Source organism: Blennius ocellaris (genome assembly GCF_963422515.1).
Source record: "Blennius ocellaris genome assembly, chromosome: 1".
Taxonomy (NCBI): domain Eukaryota; kingdom Metazoa; phylum Chordata; class Actinopteri; order Blenniiformes; family Blenniidae; genus Blennius; species Blennius ocellaris.
In genome coordinates, this window is record NC_137650.1 from 15,524,779 (window position 1) to 15,550,597 (window position 25,819).

General features: G+C 42.1%; 1 protein-coding gene across 1 annotated transcript in view; it reads right to left on the reverse strand.

The window, feature by feature from the left end:
• LOC308130490 (CD81 protein-like) overlaps nucleotides 1–21,580 on the reverse strand; it is a 30,562-nt gene extending 8,982 nt beyond the window's left edge. Inside the window, exons 1-2 of the mRNA XM_080496893.1 lie at nucleotides 21,444–21,580; nucleotides 8,167–8,281 (exon numbers count right to left, since the gene is read on the reverse strand). Coding sequence (XP_080353019.1) covers nucleotides 8,167–8,281; nucleotides 21,444–21,509 — 181 coding nt within the window. The 5' untranslated portion in view covers nucleotides 21,510–21,580. The remainder of the gene's footprint in view (nucleotides 1–8,166; nucleotides 8,282–21,443) is intronic.
• Nucleotides 21,581–25,819: the final 4,239 nt, after the last annotated feature.

The following is a 25,819-nucleotide window of genomic DNA, read 5'->3' on the forward strand; positions in this document are numbered from 1 at the left end:
ATAGAATACAAATTCAGAAACGTCCAGCAGCACATATATGACTGGAGCAGAAGAAGAAAAGAGTGGGAAAAAAGGTGGAATATATTAAGAATAAGTCTACGTATAAGTCAAAATCTGTGTATACTTTTAAAAATAGTGTTAATTATGAATTCAAATTTTTTTTTCAGAAATACTGTCATGGGCAGTAGAAATGACCAATTCATCTTTGATTTTAGTTTTTAATTCCAGAAATTTTGATTTGTTTCTTTTTTAAAAGATTCAATTAGATAAAAAAAAAAAAAAACAACAACAGACAAACAGAAAAAGATCTGCATCTACTGTTCTCAGTTTTGCATTATTAGGCCCCGTTTATGTGACGTTCCGAGTCGAAATGGACCGGGTTTTTTTTGCATTTACAAAGTTTTGAAAACTGTGTCTGTTTTGAGGGAAAGGACAGAAAGCGTGAAAACTATGTAGTTTTCCTGTAGGGCCACTAGTGGGAGCCGTTTGTCTTTGTATTGAAACCACAAACACATGCAGCATATTACAATATGCTATAAATATCAACAATGGGAGAACACAGACGTTCGTAAGGACAGAGTTGCATTGTTATTACAATGACTGTCGACAATAAAACTACCAATCCCAGGAGAATCTGGACTGAGTGTCGTGACACTGTGGCGGTACACAAACACGGGGCCCACATCGATTTTCTTAGGTTATCTTTGTAAATAGCCACACAAAAGGAACTTTGAATGAATCAAACGGGGTCAGTACACCAAGTTCCCGTGTTACAGAATCTTCTGGGTTTGATTAAAGATGAAGAGCACATTCAGTTACACAGCTATGAATTTTAACATTGTCTAATTTATATTTAAATAGAAATACCTGCATGGTTATGCAAGCTTCAACCAAAGTATATTCGGTATATAAAAATGTAAATCAGTGTATAAAACGGTCAGATCACTGATTTACAGTCAGGACTCTGAACGCATCAAAAATAGTAGTATCAAAATCAGTTTAGTGTGTTTCCATGTCAAACATACTAAACTGACCTTCGATACATACGTGTATCATTTTATAGAAATTAAATGGAGGAAGGAACAGCTAAAAAAAACAAAAACGTTTTGTTCCCTGTAAAGTCAACATAGTTACAGCTGGTATCCATGCTACATTAAAGAGAGGCGATCTTTTAAGACCTACTTGTAGATGTCAATATTTTGTCACTGCATATAACTTCAATAGCTTTGCAACATTATTGTTATTAGTAGATGCTGCTAATGCTTGAATTTATCAGCATGTTGTTGCATTATAACAGAACTACATTGTAAACTAGCGACCTGCCAGTGTTCAACATTTCTTCTAAAAATGGTTCCACTTGCACTTCTCCCAAACAGGGCACAAGTTTTCTGGAGATCTTGATGGTGTGGCAGAGTTGAGCTTTTTAAAAACGGTTTGCGGTTGGATTCAGATAGTGACCCGAAGGCCTCGTTCACGCTGCAGGTTAATGGGACTCACTTCTGGTCTTTGGCTCACAAGTGACCTCATTATCTCACCTGTTTTGTGGCCGTGTGAAAGCTCCCATTTAGATTTTTTTTTTTTATTTGTATTTTTTTTCACACCAGACCCAGGCCTCCTTCCTTTGTGGTACCAATTTGGAATTTTTCTACATGTCTACAGGCTGCCTCGTCATTGACGTGTCACTGACGTCATGGATCGGCACCGGAGGAAGTGCCTCCGTCAAAACGTTGAAAGCTGTGCTTTTTTTTCTTTTCTTCTTCATTCTCCACTTCCTTTCCCTTGTCATGTTGTCTAGATTCTGTCGGCTCGTATTTCACAGCCACTAGAAAATGGATCTCCACGGGCTGAACAGCGCTACCATCACATTCACTGACTGAAAATCAAGCAACTTAAAAAAGCAAGTTTATTTGACAATTCTTGTTACGAGGTTCCTTTCAAAGCATTCTAAAGTACTTTGAAAGAAGGATTGATGCGAAGCCGTGAAAAAGTTTAGGGTTTGCAGAGGTTCCAACTCATTCATTCACTCGCTCATGGTAAGCGTCACACTGCATGATGAAGTCGGAGCACTTTTTCAACAGACTTCTGTTCTTTACCCTCATGCTGTCGTTTCTCATCTCATCCCTCACCTCATGGATGAGGGTCTCAGTAACCGCTGGCTGGACGGCGACGCATCGAGATACAATAAAAACTCTGCGAATCTGTAGCACTTGTAGGATCAGACAGCACAACGTGACAAACGTCTGAGGTGGAGACCCCTATAGGGAATAGAAATTGATTTTGGCGGAAGTTCCTTAATATGCTAAAGCTAACCTTGAAACGTTTTATCCAGATGTATTCGGTTCCTCTACTGAAGTCATCCGACGATTGTTTTATTATACAATGACGCCTTCCTTTCAGCTCTTTCCTGTTCCCTGGTATATTTTCGTGGGTGATTATCAATACTGTAAGGCAAAGTGATGAAACTTTGACCTCAGACTGGGACAAATGCATTGGGAAGAGAGCTTGACGGGGAAACACCGAAAGGCTTTCCAAAGTCCCATTGAGCCGTGAAACGCTCCATTTCAGATGAACCAATCGGCCATTTCTGGACGTTCTGCCCCTGGACACACACAGTCACCCACCAGGAGAGCGTTCATACAGAGGAGCCGGTGTGAACACAACTGTGCTGTCATGTGTTCACGCAGAGACACAGCGACAGCTGCCACACATGCTTGTTTCCCCCGAGTACAGAGGCTATTTGTGTTTTCAGAGGAGGCAGACCACCACTCTCAGACCCACTTCTCTGCTTTAGATACAGTTCTTAACATTCTTTTTGGGAAAACAGGAACTCATTGTGGTTATTTCCCAAAAAAAACCCTGATGATTACAGGTCTTTGACATACTTATCTGTTAAAACCTTATTTAATTCGGATAGACTAAACGGTGACCCGAGTCTTTCCCGATTACAATGTCAGCAATTTTAGTGACGTGTTGAACACAGTTCTGATAAGAGCTGTCAGAACAGTTTTCCAGTCATCAGACGATTATGTAACCGAGGAGAAACTAGCTGCCGATTAGCTGAAAAAGGAGAAAAGACGAAATGGCCGAACAAGAAGTTGGGCTTGACTTCCAGAAAAAAAACAAAAAAACCCAACTGATTTCAGCAGTGTGCAGACGAGCCAAAGGGAAGGAGGTAACAATGTGTGAGAGGTTGACAAAAGAAAGAAGCAGATGCAGAGAGAACGGGCCAGACTGAGACAAGAGAGGCAAGGCAAGACAAAGGGAAAAGTAAGGAGACTCGAGGCGACTCCAGCGCTAACCACAACCAGATGGTGAAGTTGGAGGGGGAGCGACAGTAGGAAGAAACAGTGTGGAGGGAAGGAAAAGAAAACCTCAGAGGGGAAAAAGAGGGGTGGGGTCGGTGAGGAGGAGGAGGAGGAGAAGAAGAAGGGAGGGCCCGTGAGGAATTTTTTCCGATAGCATCAAAGTTTTTCTCCCCTTCTGGGGAATGAGAGGGAGGCTTTATGTAATGGACGTTTGAGAGAAAGTCCCTCAGTGGATCCTCTCTGACCAGCATTGCTTTTTTTTTTTTTTTTTTCCTTCCCAAACCCACAGCTATGCTGCCTCGGAGGATGACAAAACACCGATCCAAACAACTCCTCCATGTTTTTTTTTAGGCACTTTTCGTAAATCGCACTAATTCTGTACCGTCCTCTAATCCTGACTTTTATCCGTCTTTCCCCGTCTTCATCCTCACAATGTTGATGAGTCACAGTGGCAGGCAGCAGGAAATGACTCGGCGGCCGCTGTCACAGCGCCCAGCTTTATGTGGGAGGTTGTTTTTTTGTTTTTTTTATTAAAAAACCAGAGTCATATGATGACCTGTGGATGTCTATTAGTCCTGGTCACAAGGAGCTGCTGATCTGGGCGAGGCCGAGTCAAACCCCAAAACCCTTCCAGCACGCGCTCATCAAGCACCAGGCTCCCCCCCCCTCTCGCTCTCTGCTCACGGCTTCACCTCGGCCGTGGTGTGAATTCCACGAGGAGTCGGAAGCCTTCGCTTCACAATCTGTTCCACATTGACATGCTTGTGTCACATTTGTCAGCAGGGAATCTCCCGTTCTACTTATATCCCTTTCGGTCGGTGACGTCAGGGTTTTCCCAGCAAAAGAATGTCAGCCCGAGCGTCAGTCACCCTCACAGGGCAGGAAGATCAGGAGGCTCTTTAAACGCCATTGATCTGTGGTTCCATTTACAATGTTTTCAAGCGAAAACGCAAACCTTTTGTCGCGTATTAGGTTGGATTTATCGAAAATGCCACTTCTGTACTTTTCAGAAACTCTCCGATTCCCTCTCCTTGGAAACTGGAAAAACACAACTTGCATTTCTATTATGGAACTTTACCACGTGAACCTTCACGCTGTTTTTTTAGACGAATGGTGGCGGCTGAGCATATTCCGTGGGTTCTGCCCGACCCTACTCTGAACAAGGAAAATCTTTCTTCGTCGTTTCAGTTTGAAAACAATCACAACAAAGCTCCATTAGCCGAGCTAATAAATCATCTCCGGCACGTCCAAGTAAAGCCGGACGTGAGATCATATGATCACATCGCAACCCGACTGAATTGGACGTTATAATAGGTGCACACAAACCTGCGTGACAATCTGATGATGTATTCAGTGTTCATGTAAACGAGACAATCTGACTGGTGACACAGTAATTTAATCAAGATGCTCGTCGCTCATCCAGCGGGTGGTGTTTGAAGAGCGGAGGTCACTGCTGTTTTACGGAAGATCCGTGCACAGTGATGAAATGGAGGCAAGAGCACGGCCCACAATCTACAAAACACCACAATAATCCAAAGTGTTTTCAGTAGTGAGCAGGAGAAGCAGTGGCGGACCTGGCTGTTGAGGTTCAGTGGAGGTAAACTCAGGACAGCCCTGACGACTCGGCTCAGTTCTCAACATGGCTGCGAGCAGTACGGCATGTTAGTATAAACAGTGTTTTACTGCCGCTTCTTTTCGCACTTGGAGGTCTTTTCATCATTTCAGTGACTTGTGCATGCAGCTCTGCAGTTTGGCCCGCGGGCGTCGGGTTACAGTGTTTTTATTCATACTCGGAGCTGGTGCAAGAGCAGCCGCACCGTTTCCTCACTTCCAATGCAGAGATGATCTGAGAAACGCTAGGTTTACAAGGAGGTGACGCGACCCTATACTGAAAAAAATTATTATAATAATTTTTACTACCACAAATTACTGGCATGGCATAATCCCACCAGATTATAATTCAGTGGATTTTAAATGTAAAAAAATGTTTTGTTTATTTGTCCACAAAGGCTCAACTATCTATGTGGGATAGCTTTACATATTCCACCTCAATCAACAGATCCTTATTGACTCAGGAAGATGTACTTAAGTTATCCATGAATACTTTATGTGGCCCTATCCTATCACAGCATATATCACTTGACTGTTATTAAGTGCGGGATACAAAGACATGGATGGATTTAAGGAGATCTATTAGCTGAGATTGAATTATAGTGACTGAAAATGATTTACTATAAATCTAGAAACGAACTTATGTCAAAACGGCCATATTTTAGAACGAATTGCTAAAATCCAAAAGTATAAAAGATCCTTTCGAACGCAGCTCATTTCTTGACTTTTAAAGACATTTACTTTAATATCTATTCCGCATGTCACTTCACACCAGCCAGTTTTTCCCAACTTTAATCAGAAAGGACAAACTCGCAGATCGTGTGATGTTACGGCGACAGCGGCAGTACATGTCCTCAGAGTACTGCAGGTTTCTGTGTTTGCCGTTTTCCGATAATGGCTTACAATTTTTCAATCGGTGGTTTAATCAAATTTGAGGGGCTGTGTTTTACTTTGAGCTTCGATTTCACAAACCTCAGCGTCGGAGAGCAAAGAGCAGAGCAATCTCTAGGGTTTAAAACCTTTTTTTGTGTACCGTGTAATCTTATTTTAATACTTTTTGGTTATTGGCAAGGTTTCTTGTGTTGTGAAAATAAACCTGGACTTCAGACTTTTAATCAAATGTGGTCAACAAAGGCCTTTGCTTTTAGTCTCCTACAATTCCTTCTTTATCAGTCAGGCAGCTGTGACATTATGAGAAAGTCCAATATGCTAAAACACTCAGAATCAAGTGATGAGTAAGGCTTCTGAGCTAAACTGTAAAACACGTCATCACGTAGCTGAATTTTGCTGGAGGAAAGCTGCTGAAGACTATTATGACTTCTTTCTCAAATCTACATCATTATAGGTCAACAAAAATCTATTGTAAAATTTTAAATGAACTACAAATACAATTTCTGTCTAAGAAGTGTGATGACCTCCACCTGGATAGTCACCACCCCAATTCCACTATCCAACACTGTGCCTGAGAGCCGACATCCAGCCACTTGCACTAGACGGGAAGAAATGCAGAAGTAACCAGATCTGTAACTTGCCTCATGAAGTTAAAAGTATAAATGTTCGAGCTTATTTCCCATCTGAATAAGTCACTGCAGTGTTTTGGTTTCACTTACTCGAGCAGACATATTGGAAATACTCAGAATTCGGTCCTGTACGAGCAAGAAACCATAACCTTCAGAGGACTGAAACCTGGAGTGAATCATTAAACTGTTAATAAACATCTGTGTTTGTCACAGTTGGATAAACCGCACAAGCCTTTACCCGGAGGCCTGTATAAAAATACCTCGGCAGAGATATTATTCAAAAGATGGGAGCCCCATTTACAACACGGTGTTTTCAAGTGAAAACGCTAAAGTAGCAGTTTGTGAATTTGTGTACGTGACGAAGGAGCTTGGAGACACTGAAAAAGCAGCTTTTTGAAAATGGCTCCACGCTGCGACGACGTCGTCATGTAAACCGGGAAAAACGCAACTTAGTGTGGATGGCAGAAACACTACTACTACACAAGTGCACCGCAAGTAAATACGTTTTATTGCCAAATTCCAAATGAAGGCTCAGAAGGGATAGACCGCTTTCTGTTGTGGAATGATCTACCACCGTTGGTCACACAATCCCCTTCACTACGCATTATTAAAACTAATCTTAACGCCCATTTTTATTTCTCGACTTGGAACCAAGCTTGGGACTCTGCACCTGTTTTCACTGTTGCTAATTTTATTATGTTTTACTGTATTTTATTGTTTTATTGCTTACCCTTTTATTTTCATTATTACTAGTCTATTATGTGAAGCACTTTGGCTTCAGCCACAGCTGTTTCTAAGTGCTATATAAATAAAACTGACTTGTCTTGACTTCACTTGACTCCGGAGTGTCGCGACTCCCAGTCCATGTTCTCCTGGGACTTGGTAGTTTTATAGTTGACAGTCACTGCGACAACAATCCAACTTGGTCGTCTGTCCACTAGAATATCCCTGTACTCCCATTGTTGATGTTTATAGTGTGTTGTTCTCTGTTGCATGTGTATGTGTGGTTTTACATTGTGTGCATTACAAAAAAACAAACAACAGCTCCCACTAGGGGCCCAACACGCCATCTACACCATTTTTAGTGTTTGTGATGTTTCCATGTAAACAGACATTTCTTTCAAAATATATAAATAAACTATTCTGAAAGTTGCTTAAAATTTTTTTTTTTTTTAAATGTGTTACTGTTTGAGTTTTATGTCTGAAGCAACTTACATCTCAAATCTGTGTTTGTGGGTCCCATGAAACCAGATTGTATGATTATTACAGTATAAACTATTGAATTATAACCTTGGAAATTATTCACGGTTCAATCTCAGCTCCTGTTTTTAACGGTACGCGAGCACCATTTGCTTGCCCACACTCTGAAAATCTATTTTCAGCTTGTTATTCACACCAAGAGGCTGCATTTTTACTTTCACTTTTGATTCTGGTCAACGGGCATTGGAGCAGGTGGAAAGACAACTGGTACCGAGATTTGGACTAAAGAAACAGCAACTCAATGAACAGACTGTAGAGGTGTAGAAATGGTCCAGTAAGACGGGGATACTGAAAAGCGACGCGCGTAACCCCCAGCAAGATGGAAATGTAACGGCAGTAGATGACGTGTTGGATCACTTTTTGCCGTTACTCAGCGATCACAGTTCACTGCACACTTCTTCTTGACTGGAGAGGCGGAGACACACTACACGGAGAAACCTGGAGGACAACGGGAGGCGGATGATACGTACTGACGTAGAAGGTGCTCGGGGCGTGAGCGCCATCCAACTCCAGCTCCAGCAGGTTGCTGATCTTCGGGTCATGTCTCAGCCACAGCGCCACGCCCAGGATTACACCTCCGGCAAGCTGCAAACACAAAACACGAGTCCTGTAGTATTACTTTACTTTGTGATGCTTTCTCAATGACGTTACTCATACTGAGTAACCAACGCAATTACGACAAAGGTCTAGCTCGAATAAAAAGGATTACAAAATAGCTCATTTCTCCTTATAATCAGAACAGATGGGAGTTTAAAAGCAGCAGACAGTGAAGCGAAATTCACCTGAAAGGGTTTAAATGCACTATTTAAAGAAGATTCAAACATCCAAATATACACATGACTGCCCAATAGATCATCACGTGTTCTCTTTTTTGCAAAAAAAACTAAACAATTACTTTAGAAAATGACTCCAATCTCAACATGAAGATAAATTATAATGAAACGTTCTGGTTCAAAACACAGTAAAAATGTCCCAAAACTTCTCCGACGGCTGTTGCATTCTAAGTGTTTTGTGTCGCTTCTAGTATATTTTTCTTAAAAATCTAAAAATTTCTTTGAATTTAATTTTTTTTTTTTTTTTACAACTTTCCAGGTGGTTTGGCAGACTGGATCGGAGTGACTTGAGGGATGGTTTTCGGCCCAGGGTCTTTACGTTTGATACCTCGATTTACTCCCGTACAATGAGTCTTTACGGCGGGAAAACTGGGCCACACTTCAGACTGAAGATCTCACAAACAACAGACCCTGTATATACAAAAGGGAACTCAGATTTACAGCAAACTGGTGAAACAAAGAATGTAAGAGGGAGGCTGCTGTTCATCCAAGACCAGAGAGAGAGAGAGGGAGAGAGAGAGACAGAGAGAGGAGCCCCCGAAAGGTCAAGGTGGGAAATTTCTTTCTGGATCACTTTGAGTTCCCTCACAATGAGGTCTGCATTTCCTCACGTCCATATGAACGGCTGGTGTGACGTGGTGGTCCAGGCGTCTCACAATTTACTGCCACTTAGCGGAAAAAGCTGTGCTCATACTTTGCATTGATTAGTCATTACTCAGTGAAAGAGGAAGCTGTGCTGCTCGGCCGTCTGACCCGGACTGGACCTCAGGTTTACTAATAATTACCTGGATTGTGGCAGGATACTATGATCTGGCTCATTCATTAGTAGATCATGAATGGGGGGGGGGACGACGACGACGTGTTCAGGACTTTTAATGAACGCAGAATAAACCTAATTTTGCCCTGTTGTTTAAGCACTTTGCCCCCCCTCCCCCACCGCACCCACACATGTTTGTATAGCACTTCTTGTGGGGCCCGCTCATTGACATAATGCATTCCCCCTTCCCCCTTACTGCAACCTTAACCATCACCACCAAGAGCCAAGCAACTCCAACTGGCTTCCCATTATCTATACGTGCTTTGTCTCGGAGGGGTCATGGCGGGCTGCGGTCGATCCCGGGCCAACACGGGGCGAAGGACAGGTTCACAGGTCACCAATCTATCACAAAGCCAAAACACAGGGACGCACAGCATTTCACCTAAAAAAAAAAAAAAATCCTCTCCGGACTGTGGGAGAACATGGAAATGCCACAGGCTGGACCTGCATGAAGTTCTGAAATTGTACATCGGACCTCTCAGGTTTCACACACTAGCGCCTTTCGCACTTCTCTGTATTATTATGGGACCTTCTTGTGACATAATGCATTCAGTCACCGGGGCTTGTGGCTCACTACCCTCCCTGCAGCTTTCACTAAATTACATGTGCTTATCTCCAATTCTGCAGCACAGCAGAACTTCTCTCACAGTATCTCGAAACTCAAGGGAAATAACATTGCAAATATTTTGGCAACAAGAGTATTTGTTGGGAATATACAGGTGGTTGTTAGAATTCCTGTCTACTGAGCTCCTTAAACCAGCGATGGACAAATTCCCTCTGTTTGCAGAAGCTATAAACAGAAGTTTATAAGAAGTGTCATTTTTGAAGGTGAACTACCGGTACATTTTATGAGGAGCTAAAACTGGCTCTTTTGACCACAATAGTTGCCCCCCCCCAGCCCCTAACCCTGACCTCCACTCGCAAAAATAAGTGTGCAACAATGAAACCCAACACAACAGACCCTTATAGGTGTTTAAACCACGTCTTGAAAACCTCCCGAAACAATGCGAGTTGTCATTTGGCCTTCAAAAAAAAACAACTCAAACACATTCATCCCAGTTTCCTGTCTCCACATGGTGAGTAAACAAGAACTCACTACTGAGTAAAACACATTGTTTTGCAATATTGTCCATATAAGGAAGGGATTTGGACATTGTCACTATTTAAAAAAGCTAATAGAAAACCTGCAGTTTTCCAGGTTTGTTCTAGGTCCTCTAGAAGATGTCTTGTTCTCTTCTAGATGTGCTGATCTAAGTTTGGCATCTGCAATGCGCAAAGGGTTGGAAAGCACTGTTTACGCTTTATTTAATTCAGTAACATTTTCTTTCAAACCCGTCATCCGTGTTTACAGATGTGACCTTTTACTTCTGTTTGCTTGTTTCATTCCCATTACGACGGCACACATTTGTTGAGAACAGTCATTTACACCAATCTGCTGACCTTGTTAAGCAAATTTAACTCTAAATTATGAATGCATAAAATGCTTACATCGATCCATCCAGTAATAAATGAGGAAATAAATGAGTTTTGAGACTTTTTTTTTTAACTCCACTAACAGCAAAGATTATCTAGAGAACACCTTTGATGATAATAAGCATGCTTTTCAGTACCAGCCCACATCAGAGCTACTCTAATGATGTTCTAAAGTCAAATGGAAAAAATATGAAATCAGTTCGGTAACTCTGCACCAAATAACTGTCAAATTAACCCAACTGAAGGGCTTTTTCATCAAACTGTATGGTGTGAAGATGTGTTGGACATGTGGCTCTGAGGTCTTCCAGGACAAAAAACATTTCAGCAGATCTTCAAAATAAGTCTAAACCCAACAAAAGAAGCATGTGATGGCCCGTTTTGGACACAGCAACACTAGTCTCTGTGAATAGACTTCCAACCAATACACTCCCCCAACCCACACACACACACACACACACACACACACACACACACACACACACCATCATGACCACGCCCCCTCCCCCCCACCCCACCCCCTCCTCCCACCCCCTCCTGTTATTGAGGTCCATTCCGGAGCGAAAGCAAGCGGCTGCTGGGCAACCGGATCAACACCGCAACTGGCAAGAGCGCAGAAACGCCAACACGCACACTCAAGACGGAGCAGAAGCACTCCGGGGCCGGGCCGTCCCGGCACTGAGCTGTTTTCTAAAGTCGCTCCGTTCGACGAGCCACTTCGGCCCGCAGACACAATGTCTCACGGAGCGACAGCATCTTTAAATTCCTCTTCAGATTCCGCTGAGAGAAAAAGTCACGCGCGCGCGCTCACCAACTGTTGTTACCCACTCTTGCCCCACTAGGCGACGAATTGGCGGCACTCAAACATCTGCTTGTGATTAGGATCGGTCGCAGTCCCTAAAAACACGAGATTCGGACAGGAGTTGGGAAGTGTGCGACATTCCCAAGAAGCACTGAGGGGCCACTAAAATAAGTCTGAAGAGGAAAGAGGGGAGGTTGAAAACTGCAGCATCACCCAAAAAGAGCAGTACTCAAGCAACCCGACGTTCAAGCGTTCAACGCACAGTCTGTTAGAGAACTCTGTGTCTACGGCCTCAACGGCTCCAAATGGCATTCAAGCTGAATGAAGACACACATTATCACCAGCAAAAAGGCTTTTATTGTCAGTAAATCAGCGGTATTCTTTCAACTCTAAAATGTAATGATCCCATTATGGAAATAAGTCGGAAACCTCACAAGAAAACCTAAATACGATTAGATGAATGGCATGCAGTATTTTATAAAGACCCTTTGATTTAAAACTCGTGGTTCTTTGCTCGGGACAGTCTGTGGATTGTGAGAAAGCGATGGCACTCTTCGCATTTTGTGTTTTCAAATCTTCGTGGAAATGATCTCCGTCGACTCTGAATATCTCTCACAAAAGAAGAAGATTGAGAGAACAGCAATGGATTTTATACTGAAGGAAACTATTGTGGTATGTTCAATTATTAAGGAGCCGCCATTAGATGTGTGCTGGAGGCATTACAATAGAGAGAGTTTTAAATTTAAGGAGAGTTTTCGATTTTGCAAGTTAATGTTACAATTGAGACTGTGTTACAGACTCGGCACATTATTGCTGCAACGCAGAGTTTCCCGCCTCAAGTTGTATCACACATGTATTACAAGGAAGCGCTACCTATCAAGTAAAATAAAAGAGCAAAATGCATAAGAACCAATATGTCAGTGTAGAAAATATGGAATAGAAACTCATATTTCTGTCCAATCTACCAGAAATAAACAGTTCTATTCATTGTCTAAGGTCTCATTAAATTTGGCTTTACATCGTGATTGCAGTAATTGTTTGGGTTAGTTTTTTTTCTTTTAGTTGCAAAAATAGACATTTTTATCGCTATACTCCACATCACAAGGTAGAAACACTTTAAAAGTTGTTGTAGCACTATTTTACCAGTGTGGCCAACTCAAGATGAAATGGTGCTGTATATGGCCCCTGAACACATTTCTATAGAGTTTACTTTTATTTAATGACACTTTCAATAAACCTGAACCAGTTGAACATAAAAAAAGAAACACGGTGGCATTTTTTATGATGCCTTCTGGTGCAAAACACAGTGAAATGCCCTCCATTTACAGGATGAATGTATAGTTCTCTCCCTCTCTGTCTCACTGTGTGGCTGTGACGCTAAAGTGTTGTTGTTATTTCTTCAATAAATTCAGCTATTGGACCAAATCTGTGCTGCTTTATCTGCTTATTCTCCCTAAAAACACTGCAATCACGATTTATTTCCAACATGTGTGTGTGACCCCTTCTGAACCTTGGATATCCTCTTTCAGTGGCCATGCCTGTCAGTAACTATACGTACTGTACCCTGTTATTAGGATTCAAATCCCCAACAGCTTGAAAACACTCCATGAAAAGAGTGAACGAGTTCACCTCCAGAGACATAACAGTGTTACAGAGGGCTTAAAAAAAATTATTTAAAAAAATCATCATCTGTTTGAGTTGTTTTCTTAGAACTTATTACAACTCTATACTTTTTTTCCTCCGCTGACCGTCTCCTTCTGTCTTTAACGTGATTCTTTCTGAGAGTGTAGTCGTTTGACCATTAAACTTGTATGACCCATTCATAGAGCGCAAAGCTGTTGAAAGCAGGTGTTTCCACTGGGGTATGGGTGTGTGTGCGTGTGTGTGTGTGTGTGTGTGTTCTCCACACAGTTTGCACGCTTATATGAAGACAACTGTTCAGTCTTCCACTCTGCAACCAGTTGTCGTCAAGTAAAACTGTACGTGACACCATTGTTAACAAACTTCACAGTAATTTGTTGTTCTTATGCGGAAGGATCCTTGCGATACAAGAACTAAATGGGGAAAATGATCCGAACATCTGAAAGATGCAAATGCTACAAAAGGTCTAAAACGGTTTCACTGAAAAATATCTTCATCCTAAATACCAAGAAATAGCCTTCTATAAGAGCTCAGGAAAAAGCAGACAAATATTATTGTAGTGACAAAGTGAATGTGTAAAATGAACGAGAGTGTTTCTCAGAACGGCACAAATACACTCCAGCTAAACGCAAGCGTTTACCAAACTACCAGGAAACGAAGCCAGACTGCAGTTTGGAGCAACAACTGCAGAAATGATTTACTTACTGAAGAAAAGGTCACGTGAACAAGGAAACAAAGCTGTACCAGAGCATGATCAGAGAAAGTGGTGTTTGGATTAGGGAAGCGCCGATCCAGGTTTTTTGACTTCCAATCCGATAACCAAATTTGAATATCTGCCGATACAGACATTATTCCGGTACCAGAGCTGTGTTTGCTTTAATAATAATATCATCATTATTGTTGATTTTATATGAGGCTGTAATAAACTAGCCTACAGTAAAGTACTTAAACATTTTTAAATACTAATCCCTCAATATGAAGTTCAATTAAAACAAAGTTCTGTAACTGGAATAAGCTCCTTATGATAAACACAATGTCTCACTGTCGGAAAAACGTTAATATTCACAATTTGTCAACAAAGTAGTATTTTTGACAAGAAACACAATGACGAGATACGAGTCACTCTGGATTTGATGCATCTAAATTGAGGTTGGGTTGAGAGGATATTCCATCAGCCAGCAGGTAGACTCAGATTTGATTAAGTAGGGTTTGAGTGGGTAGGGAACATGGTCTTTGAAAAACTATTGAATTCAGATAGTTATTTATTCTGTTTTTCCCAATAACAATAACATCAATCACACAGCCGATATCTAGTTCTGATCAAGTCAAAAAAATATTTTGGAGGCATTTTTTTTAAATAGTAGTTCTGACTCAGTGATTAATCGGGTGGTTCTCTTCTCTAAATAGAACTGTTAAAGCTGGGTTCCTCCGTTTTCTGGAGAGTAAAGCCACAACTTGATTTGGCATAGAGTCCATTTTTATCCATTTTGCATGCCAACCAAACATTAGTGGAACAAGTCAAGGTCAGGTTGTGGGGTGGGACAGACTACAAAGCCATAACTCCCAGCCTGCAAGCTTAACAGACATAAACCTTACTAGCACCAACTCATATGAACAGTTTGTGTGTGAATTAGTTCCGGAATCGGTGATGAATCAAGAGAGTTTGCCCTTAACCTGAGGCCGGGGCCAACCCAATGCTCCTGCAGCTAGAAAGCTATACTGAGCAACAAGCTTCTCCCAATCGCCTCATAAGTATTCACACAGAGAAGAGACTTTTAGCAGATGAAAGCCAATAAATTAGCATGATGCTAATGTCACAATGTCCCTTCGTTGAACAAATTACAAGCTCAACCCAGCAGCCGCACATTTAGCCTGTTCCTTAAAAGGGAAACATCAACTGTCAGCTCACTTTTGTGCTTTGGGTGGAAGCCGCGAGTCCCTGCAGTGTTCCGTTTGTCCTCCGTTAGCATCGGCCGGTCAATCTACCAACCTGGAAGCCTGTGCAACCCATGTGGCGCACAGTTGTACAGCAAGAGGAAACACTCATCAGAAGATGAATATGTCCCGATTGCTCTGACATTTCACATATTGTACTATGAAAGAGAGGCCAAGATTGGGTCACTGAAATGAGGAGAACCGTGCATGAAAGCGTCTTTACAGGACACGGACTTTTGAAGAGATCTGTGTACTAATAAAAATCTGTCGTTTCAAGATAACGTACTTTTCAGCTACACTTGCAAGCTCTTGTAAAAAGCTACAAATACCGCGACCGGGTGCTCTCTCATTCAGCGACTTCCCATACAGAGGAGAGCGTAGAAAAGATATGGAACTCTAAAAGGGTTTCACGTATATTTTGGTGTCAGACAGCACAGCTCAAGTTGCCCCACCAGCTTTCCCATCGGGAGTCTATTTCTGACGACTGCAGAAGGTGGAGGCTGCCGGGAGTGGCGGGATCTTGTCGACAGTTCCCATAAGACTCACCACATGGAGAACCCCCCCCCACAACCCCCACACCCCGTTTTACACACTGACTCACCCTCCCCACAGGACATTCCTTTCCTATTTTGGTTTTCTCATCATTACAATTAGAAAAGAAAATGTATCTGCGAGCGTCCCACTGCAAGAACCCACCTGCCAAATAACGGCATCTTTTCCCCCTCTTTTCCCAATAATCTAATGTACGAAATATCAGCTTTTCCGCTGGTTTAATGCAACAAATAAGCCGATTTTATGTCATGAGTTTTCTAATCAAATTATAGTGGCAGCTGTTTGGCTGCGTCGCAGACCAAGACACACCGATCAGATTTCAGCCGCAGACTCCTGGCCAGACAGAGAGGGTGTGTTTCAAGTGGGAGGATCGTGAGTAAAATACTAACAATCGTAACGGGAGACAATGTCCCCGTCGATCACAGCTGTGTCGATCAGGCATGAAAACATCCATGAATTCGTCCTAATGGCACTTAATAAGTACGTGTATCGATACTTATTATCGGCAAGGTGCTAAAAGGTTAGTACTTGTAAGTATCATAAGGTTTTGTAATACAAGGTGGTGTAGTGAAACACTTCCTTTCTGGCCCGAGTGCCACAACAAGGTTCACACCTTCATTTGGTTCAGGTGGTGTTCACGTTCACTTTTGAGACCGGACCTAAAAACACGCCTGGAAAATGTCACGCAATTACAGCAACTGCTTGTTCGGGGGTGCTGTTGCCTAAAACAATCGCTGACCAGAGAGGAAGTAAAGAAGAAACGCGACTCGTTGACTGATCCGGATCGAAACCGTAAGTCCTGCCACTTTAGCCCACGGTGGCTCGGCTTGATAGCTTGTGGACTAAATGGTAGCCACAAACAACCGTGATACATAATCTTCAAACCAGATATCACCAAGTGAACTTTTTTTCACTACTTCTTCCTCACTATTCCACGTCTGGCTGCAAGATATTTTTCAACTTTTTCTTTCTGCATCTGCAATTCTCCTGATTCGTGTGGTTAGCTTTGTTTGTTTACTACCCAAAATGCATTGCGCACAACGTCACGTCCTCTCGCCCCGCCAGCGAGAAAGGTTGTTCGCAAAGGCACAGAGACCCACATTTTCAAGGGTACCAGAGGTCTCTTGCTTGCTCCAGTTCAGAGTTCGTGGGCGTGTTCTCGTCGCCCAAACGAAACAGGTTTTTCCCTGAAGAGAACTGCGGTTCGGACCAAACGGGAATGTAATGCGTCCATCTTTGGCAAGTAATTAGCCTCGTCATCGATAAGGTATTCTCAAAATGTCCCGACACTAATTTAGGTGCACGTCACATACCCTCGCTGGCCAACGCATTTATGTCGGTTAACCATTGGATTTTGATCTGGAACGGTAATCATTAACAGTACACGCCCATTAAACTGACACCATGCTTCGTCAACAGCAAACACTGACCTGACCTGGTTTGGGAAAAAGAAAATTACACAGAATGCAAAATGCACCAAAAACATTCTTGTTTTTAACGTGGTTGTCCTCAGCTTCTATGGCTCAAGCAAAACTTTCATGTAAAACAAAGGGTATCGAAAAGAAAAAACAAGTATTAAAAGATAACCATATTATCTTTTGAACCTTGGACATTTGAATCTCGCCACATTTCATAACAGTAAAACCCAGTAAGTGCAAAATAGTGAGAAAATCGGGACCCAACCCTTCCATGTGCATACGATTGACGAGAAGCAGGCAATGTGGCGAGAAGCACCAGGAGGCGAAATATAAGGAAGTGAAAGCGGGGAAAATAAAATCTCAGACGTGCTTTCTTTAACTCATGGGATCCGATTAAAAACAAAATCCCAGAAACACATGCTCGTCGACATTTTGACATAAACTGCAGAAAATGAGTTCAGTTCAGTTCAAAACTTGGTAAATCCTCCAAACACCCAGAAACCAGTGAGTTCAGTTAAGATGTGAGCACGACATGACACCATCAAAACAGACATGAGATAAGACACTCTTCCTCCGGCAGGAAGAGAAAGTCTTCTCGTGTCCTGCACATTGAAACTGTAGTCTGTTGTGAAATGCCAAAAGGAAACCACAATCCTTCACCATTGGGTTTATATATGGCCTTTTCATCCAATACGCATCCAAGCACAGAGGTTCTTTCGTTGTGTCTCGGGTGTCCATTTGCATGGCGGCGATGCTCGGAGCCACTGAAAATGCCTCACAAGGTGGATCTTTTCGAAAACGACTGGCTCCGTCTCCTCGGAAAAGGAGGAAAAGCTGCTTCTGTAGTAAACAGTCCGCATATGCGCAAGTAAATGGGCATTAACAACAAAGTTTAGACAATTAAAAAATAAAACTCATCAGTTCAGACAATAATTGTATTGGTAAAGATGCAGACCAAAAGGTTTAGACGCGATTTTAAATTGTGGAAGTATTAATAAAGTTTCAGTGACGGTGAGAATTTTTAATTCATTACTATATTTAAAAGTGACGCGAAGAAACGGAGATTAGACACTTCTAATCAACAGCAGGGATGTTGCTCTGCGGATATAGAAGTGGGGTATAAACTCATCTCTATTAGGTTACTTAGTGTAATAAATAGATAAACGGATTATAAAAGTAATTTCACTCAGCCAAGCTTCATCCATTGTAGTCACTCAACCAAACATGTACATCTATTTTTTTTTTTTTACGATTTGCCATTTTATTGTTTTTACTGTATTTTATTGCTTGCAATTTGTTTTTCTGTATTTATGTACAGAACTTCGGCTTCAGCTGTAGTTGTTATATAAATATAGGTGACTTGACTAAAATAAAAATCATGTATTTGATGCAGAAAGAAGCCAGATCACTCAGAGAACATGGGAATGCCAAACTAGAGAGGATCACATAAAACAGACTTGGTTTCATTCAAATCTTCTGTATTTTCCACGCAGAGTTTTATGATGAAGCTCATCGAGTCATCAGAAAGTGTCTGAACTTGTGGCGAATGAATCAGTTTTATTTATTTTTTTAAACAAGTCAACAAAGCATGAAAGAACTTGGATTTGTGACTCATAGTAGTTTGACTAATTGAAGTCTTGTAAAAACGTATCTGCCAGTGACGAACTTCTCCGTTTATTTGAAGAGCCAAAGCTACAATCTGAAGCAGATCTTCGGGGTTTTACGCACACGTAAACACTCGCTGTACGCGTTTGTGAGACGGGGATGACGACACTCGGGAGGCGTCCTTGAACAGCTCTCGAGACCACGTGAAAAAAAAAAAAAAAATGCTGATCGGTGAACATGGCGGGGGCAGACGGAGCTGCTGCAGGCGGGACCCGCCACCGTCGCCATCCAGCAACAGAGACACGCCCAAGCACAAAGACCACCCATGGCACAAAAACACCCCACCTCCCCTTCGTGTGAATGTCGGCTGAACAACATCACTCAGGCACAAGTGATTACAAAAGTAGTCTGGAGCAGTAATGCAGAGCCGCGGCATGGGCCACCCCCCCCCCCCCCCCTTCATCCAGACAAGGCCGAGCGGGAGGAGAATTAATGTGGGTCTCAACACTGCCTTGCCAGGCAGGATGAGACTGCCACTCAAGAATGAGTCAACTCCAGGATCTTTTTTTTTGCATCCATGATGTTGACAATTTTCAAGGATCTTGGGAGAAATCTCAGTACTGAAAGGTTGCGGTTTGGTTCTCAATTAAAAACAGATGCGATTCTGTAGTGGAAGTCACTGCGTGTGCCCAGGGACACGTCGGAAAAACCATTGTTGAACACAAGACATCAGAACATGGTTCCCGCTCTGTGTGTGTGTGTGTGTGTGTGTGTGTGTGTGTGTGTGTGTGTGTGTGTGTGTGTGTGGGGGGGGGTCTGTTTACATGACACCAGTGTACGAATCCACTGTATCGGCTTTATAACGGCTCCCAAGGTAGAAAGATTCTTTCACGGTCATGATTCTCGATGGAACGCTGTTACTGCACATACGCATGTCTCATTGAACAGCATTCCTTATCCTCATGCGCCTGTAAACAAACATGGCGGACCCGTAGTGGTACGACTCGCAGTTTTATCCATGATTATCGTCATTTATTTTAGTTTTATAGTCGAGACTCACCCCTGATAGCATCCCATTCATAATCAGCTCATAACGAATGTCAGATTTCTTCATGTTTATTGCGTATTGTTTGTGTGGTTTCATTACAAAAACAAGCCACAGCGCCCTCCCCTGGACCGTCATACTAAATACATCGTTGTCCATACGTTTACTGCTGCAGTGTAAATACACTTTTTAACGGCTTACGTGTTGTCACATGAAACGTGCAAACAGGGCCACAATGGTACCAAACACAATCTGCGATAACGTTATTTAATATTCCGCTAATCATATATATGTGGCAAACGCAACACTCAAGTACATCATGAAAACACGATTTATTGCAGGTCATTCAGCTTTAATGATGTGTATATTGTGCAAGTTGATATTGCAGTGACCATAAATGTAGCATTTATTACTGGCAAATAAATGGTCGATGCTTCATTTTCCAACTGCTGGGTCCTCAAACTAAGAGAATTAGCTTTAAAACTAGCATCGAAAAGGTGTGTGTGTGTGTGTGTGTGTGTGGGGGGGGGGGGGGGTAACAAGAGCGAGTTTGTTAACGTATTGATTTAATTTGGTAGTTTACAATAGACTCTTGGTCTCCAGCATTACAAAAGCACAACACCATCTAGTGGCCTGGCATGCAAACTACAACATGTTCAATATTGCTTATGGTCCAGTGCACATGGCGATTGATATCAACACTTTTTGATGTCTTCCGGAAAACTGAGAGTGAAACACTATTAGCTAAAGATGTTTTATCATATATTACCTTGCAGATAAGCAACAAGTGAGTATCAGGCGTACATCATTCGAGAAAACAGTGATTGGTTGCCTGTTTTACCCCCCCCCCCTCCCCCCTCCCCCCCAAAAAAACCCAACACACTTACAATTCTTAGAGAGTTTGATTTAATCAGCCGAGTTTGAACAACTCAGGGTGAAATTGTAAGGAGAGTGTGGAAGGAAATGGAAAAGGAGGCATTTAGAAGCAAACCAAGGAAAGTAAAAACTACCCAGAAAATGTTTCCATGAGCCATTGGCCAACAGGGCTTTGACTCACCAAATGGAAACCACCATGTCATCCCCCACCACACACGCGCGCACACACACACACACACACACACGTTGGGTGGAGGACGTAGTCCAAACAAAGCAATTCTCCAGAAGCAGCAGTGCTTTACAGAAAACTAGTAAAAAACTAACAACTTCTCACTGACCCGCTCCTCCATATCTCTCCATCCCTGACCTACAATCACTGGACCGTGTTTTATCCATGTCCGAGCAAACAAACTGGGCGAGCTGGCGACTCGTTAACGGGGCCGAGGACACGTTATTTTTCCGCGGTCTATTTCACGCCGGATTAAATCCCGAGGGACGCGTCGTGTTTACCTCAATCCCGTCCACCTTTACCTACAAACGCGAGCGCGGTATCCATGTCAATAATCAACGATCTCCTGGGTGTAAACATGTCCCGATTGTTTTCGCGAGGCAGATCCGCGAGGGGTGACGGGACCGTCGTCCAAATGCACCGTGCACCGTTATTTGACCACCTCAACAAGCTCGATCAGGCGGCGCGGCGCTGCGCAACAAAGTGAACACACACGATGCGCCAGGAGAGCGCGCGCTGCTTACCCAGAAGATGAAGTTGAAGAAGAAGAGCATGTACTTGATGCATTTGGTGCAGCCTTCGACTCCCATGGTGGCGCGTGAGACGGCGAGTGTGCGTTTACGTGTGTGTTGTACAGCTTGCGAAGTGAACCCGCGGGGATCTCGAGCACAAATCTTGAGTCCGGCCCGAGCGCGGAGGCAACACCCAGCTCCCCCCGCCCTCACTCGCGAGGGCAGCGACGCCCGACGAATCAGCGCGCTGGATTTATGACTGACGGGAATGTCGACCAATCAGAGAAGGCCTTTACTTTCTGCAAAAGTAGCTAATTATTAACTTTATAATATGATTGACGATGGGGACGTGGTAAACGTGGGGTGGGACTCTTGAAACATCAGGGGTTCAGGGGGACGCCTTTTCCCACTACAGCACCGTTTTCCACCACATAAAAAGTGCAGGGATGGAACGGCGTGGTCTGGTATAATTTGGGTTTCCAGGGCAAGAATTATGGATTTTACGAAAATAACTGCTCTTAAGGTTGACACTTTTCAGTCACCCTTCCTTTGGGGTACTCAGAAGGGGTCTGAGTTTGAGGAGCCGTCTGCTGATTGGTCAGAGCGGTCACGGGCTGTAGGAATCTTCTGTTGTTTATATATTCAGCTTTGCATTTGTTGTTTGTTTGTTGTTGTTTTTTTTGTTTGTGTTTGTTTTTGCTGTACAACACTCACATTGCTCCCAAAAGAGCAGGCGTGAGGCGGGGACTGAGACGTTGACCTCGGAACAGGTGCCACGGCCATAACCGTAGCCAGCTCAGAGCAGCACTACCGAGTCCTCTCGTCACGTCGCGTCGCTAGCCATTGCTCCATAGCGTGGGCGGCCACGTGTCCTCACACACTGGCCAGCTCCAGACCTCCGGTTCCCCGATGCCGGAGTTACAGAACCTGCCAGTCAGCGGGTCCTGACGCACCGTGATGCAAGGCGACGATCGGACTCAGACCGCATCCATACACGGTGCGCCAGAGCACCTCGGTGTCCGTCCTTGCATTGCGTCCACGATCTCTGACCCAACGTGGAAGTTGTCTGAGATTTCCTTTGCAAAGTCACATATCACCACCTACATTTTAACCGTACTTTCTGTGGAGGAAACGTGCACCAGATTTGGCTCTGGTTACGCTTTGCCGTACTGCTCCATACCGCTCCGTTCCATCCCTGCACTTTTTTGTGTGTTGGAACCGTGACTTACGATTTTCTTTTAAACCAGAAGCGTCAACACATTTCAGTTCAGGGGTCACATTCAGCCAAATTTGCAACTTAAGACAGGCCAGACCGGTAAAATCGTGCCATTATAACCTTCGCATTTAAAAGTTAAAGTTTTTCTTTGTTGTGGCGCAGAGATGAAAATTACTATAGTTTCACAAAACCCAAACAATTACCGCAGAAAATTACATCCAGTGTTACATCCACTACTTTTTAGTGCTGACAAACTAATAAATAAAAAATAAAAAAAATCAGTTTAAACACAGGATTGCGGTGGATTGATTTCAATTTATCACAATTAAATATCATATATTCATTTTTAAACTATATAAATAGCATTTACTTTTGAATGCGCAAGAAGACTCAAGAAAGTAGAGAATATCTGCACTTAATGTGCTTAATAACCACCTTTAGCAGTTCATGTTAACAAAAACTTTCTTTTTCAAAACAACCATCCACAGTAATGTGCCTGTTACTCCTTCTTCAGCAGCTTCTTAGAAAAAAAAACCTACCTTGTTGACATTGTTCAAGAGGACAGTTGACTGCTTTCTATCTAAAATGTTGTTGAAGCTGAGAACATGTCAACACAATCCTCAACTATATTTCACGTCAATGTGGTATTTGAAGCTAGACGAGCTTTGTTGAGAGGACAAACATGCTTGTTTGGCATCTTCCATCTCCAGTTGGTTCTGTAAAATGTAACGTGTAACTTGAGCTTACTTAAACAAATGTATGAAACCTGTTGCACTCAAAAAGTTGAGTGCGGTAAATATCATCATTACTCTCAAGTTCAGTTTACTTCACGTATCTGTCCTGGGCTTTACTTAGAATCGAGCTGTGTTTCCTATTTTGTAAACTTACTGTTTAGTACTGTTTCACAAATGTGGCATAATACAGGGTAATAGCAGAGCAGCTCCCTCTATCCTGAAAGGGAAAGAGAAAGCAAGTGAGTCTGTTTGACCAGAATGTATAATTACGTTAATAAATATATATTGTGCAAGCTTTACTGCCATCTTGAGGTGAAGTTGCACATTATAACTGTCTCAAAAAGTCTTTGGCTCACGAGGAAACTAAAACTTCTGGGACACTGAAGGGCAGAGGTCTCCAACTTTTTTTAAATTTTTCATTGACTTTAGCCATTTTATGCATCTTGACTGTTGCAGTTGTTTTAGCTGTGCATTTCCTAATGTTAGAACATTGATCGCTATGTCAGCTGTTTTTAGAGATTTTATAATTTTAGCAATTTTTTGTTTGTTTGTTTTTGAGTAGTTTTAGCTATTGTATGTGTTTTTAGTCATTGCAGCTGTTTGAGATGTTTGTTTTTGTTTTTTTTTTTTAGCTGTTTTAGTCTGAAGATGAGGCCATTTTTGAAAAAGAGTGGTTGTGTACATGAACTAAAAATGGAAGCAATTTTTCCTGGAAGTTTCATTGAGGCACTACAGAACAGTTGAAAATCCAGGTGTGGCTCCAGAGCTGCAGGTGGCAGACTCCTGCTGTAGGATCACATTGACATGAGAGTCTCATTTTTAGATAAGGAGAACGTTTTGAAATTGTCTTCTACCCAAAAAGTACGCTCTGACAATTGTATAATCACCTGAAACTAAAAAGCTGAAAACCGCACCTTCACGAGAATAACTTCCCTCATTTCCATGTTCGACATTCTGCTCATCTGAAACGGAGTCGAAGCACAGACCCTCGGCTGGACCTCCCTGGAAGCACATAGCAATGTTTACGTGCAACATAATTGGAAGAAATGTTTTGTTAATAATATCAGCTGTAAATAATCAATGTGTACTAACACTTAAAACGATCAGTTAATATCAGTACAGCAGCTAAGTTGAAACTAATGTAATATTTATTTGTTTTTAAAGGTTTAAAAAGTTTGTGGAATTAGTATTAGTTTGAACTTTGATTGCCAAGTCACAACAATTAGTTGGTTTTTTTTTTTTTACATTTAACAATATCCAGAACTTCAGCATTCAGACAATAAGTTGATTGTAGTTAAATCCACTTCTATAACTTTTATTGCCAAGTTAAAGCAAGTTTAGTATTTAAGTTGAATAAACCTGCATTTTCAAGGCAGCACTTATACATGAATTATCTGACGACACTATAACACTGTGTAAATGCTATGCTATGCTATGCTTGTATCTATATCTTTCCTGATTCCGAGATTTCAGAATACGCTGATAAACTCTCATTCACAATGTAGAGCCAAGTAAAAGTTCAAAACTCTTGTCTGAGGACAGACTTCTGTCTGATCGTAACACAGTCAGGAGTGGAAACTTGGACAGAAGCATGGAGTAAAAGCTTAGTCGGACAGTACAAATTAAACAATCTTTTTATATTTATATCGTCACTGAAGCCTGAGCAACAAAAATGGAAAAAGAAGGATGGATAAGAGAGTCAGGGATTTTTTTTGCTTCTTCTTTTTCCATTTTTGTCGCTCAAGCTTCAGTGACGATATAAAAGCTTCTCAGAGAGCAGAGACAAAACTTCACAGTGATGAAGGATGACCAGCCTTATTCTAAACATCCACTCATGGACTCATGGTTCTTTTTCCCCTCTGGAAGAAGTGCAGAGTTCATGAAACTGAAATGGGCTTTGATTCATTGAGTCTCAGTCAAACGGCCGTCGTCAGCAGTTATTCTTCTCCTCTCCTTCTGCTGATGTTTGTTTCTGCATCGTCTCAACGTTGACTTTTTCTCTCTCACCGCTTTGTCACCGAAACACGAACAGCTTGATTTCTTTGTGTTTAGAAAGTGTAGAAGTCAAGTTTGAGTGTCCTGACATGTGAGATGACAGATAATTTATCTCTATGGACATGAGCTCATTCCATGTGTGTTTGTGAGTCATTTTGTGTGAGGTGTAATCTGTTGATCTGAAAGCAGCAATGTGTACAAATGTGTGAATAATTGATCATTTTCAGAGGATTGGCTTAGTTTATTTATTTGAAACTGCAGTTTTTTGTATTTTGATGCAGATGGGAGCAGTTTTTCTTTGCGTGAACTCTGGAGGATTTGTATTGTTATTGTTTGTCTTCAAGATATTTAAATGTGATTATTTCTTTGATTTGTACATCTTTGGAAGCATATCCTGAAAGTCCAATAAAGGTCTGATGATGGTTAATGAAATTAGATTTTAT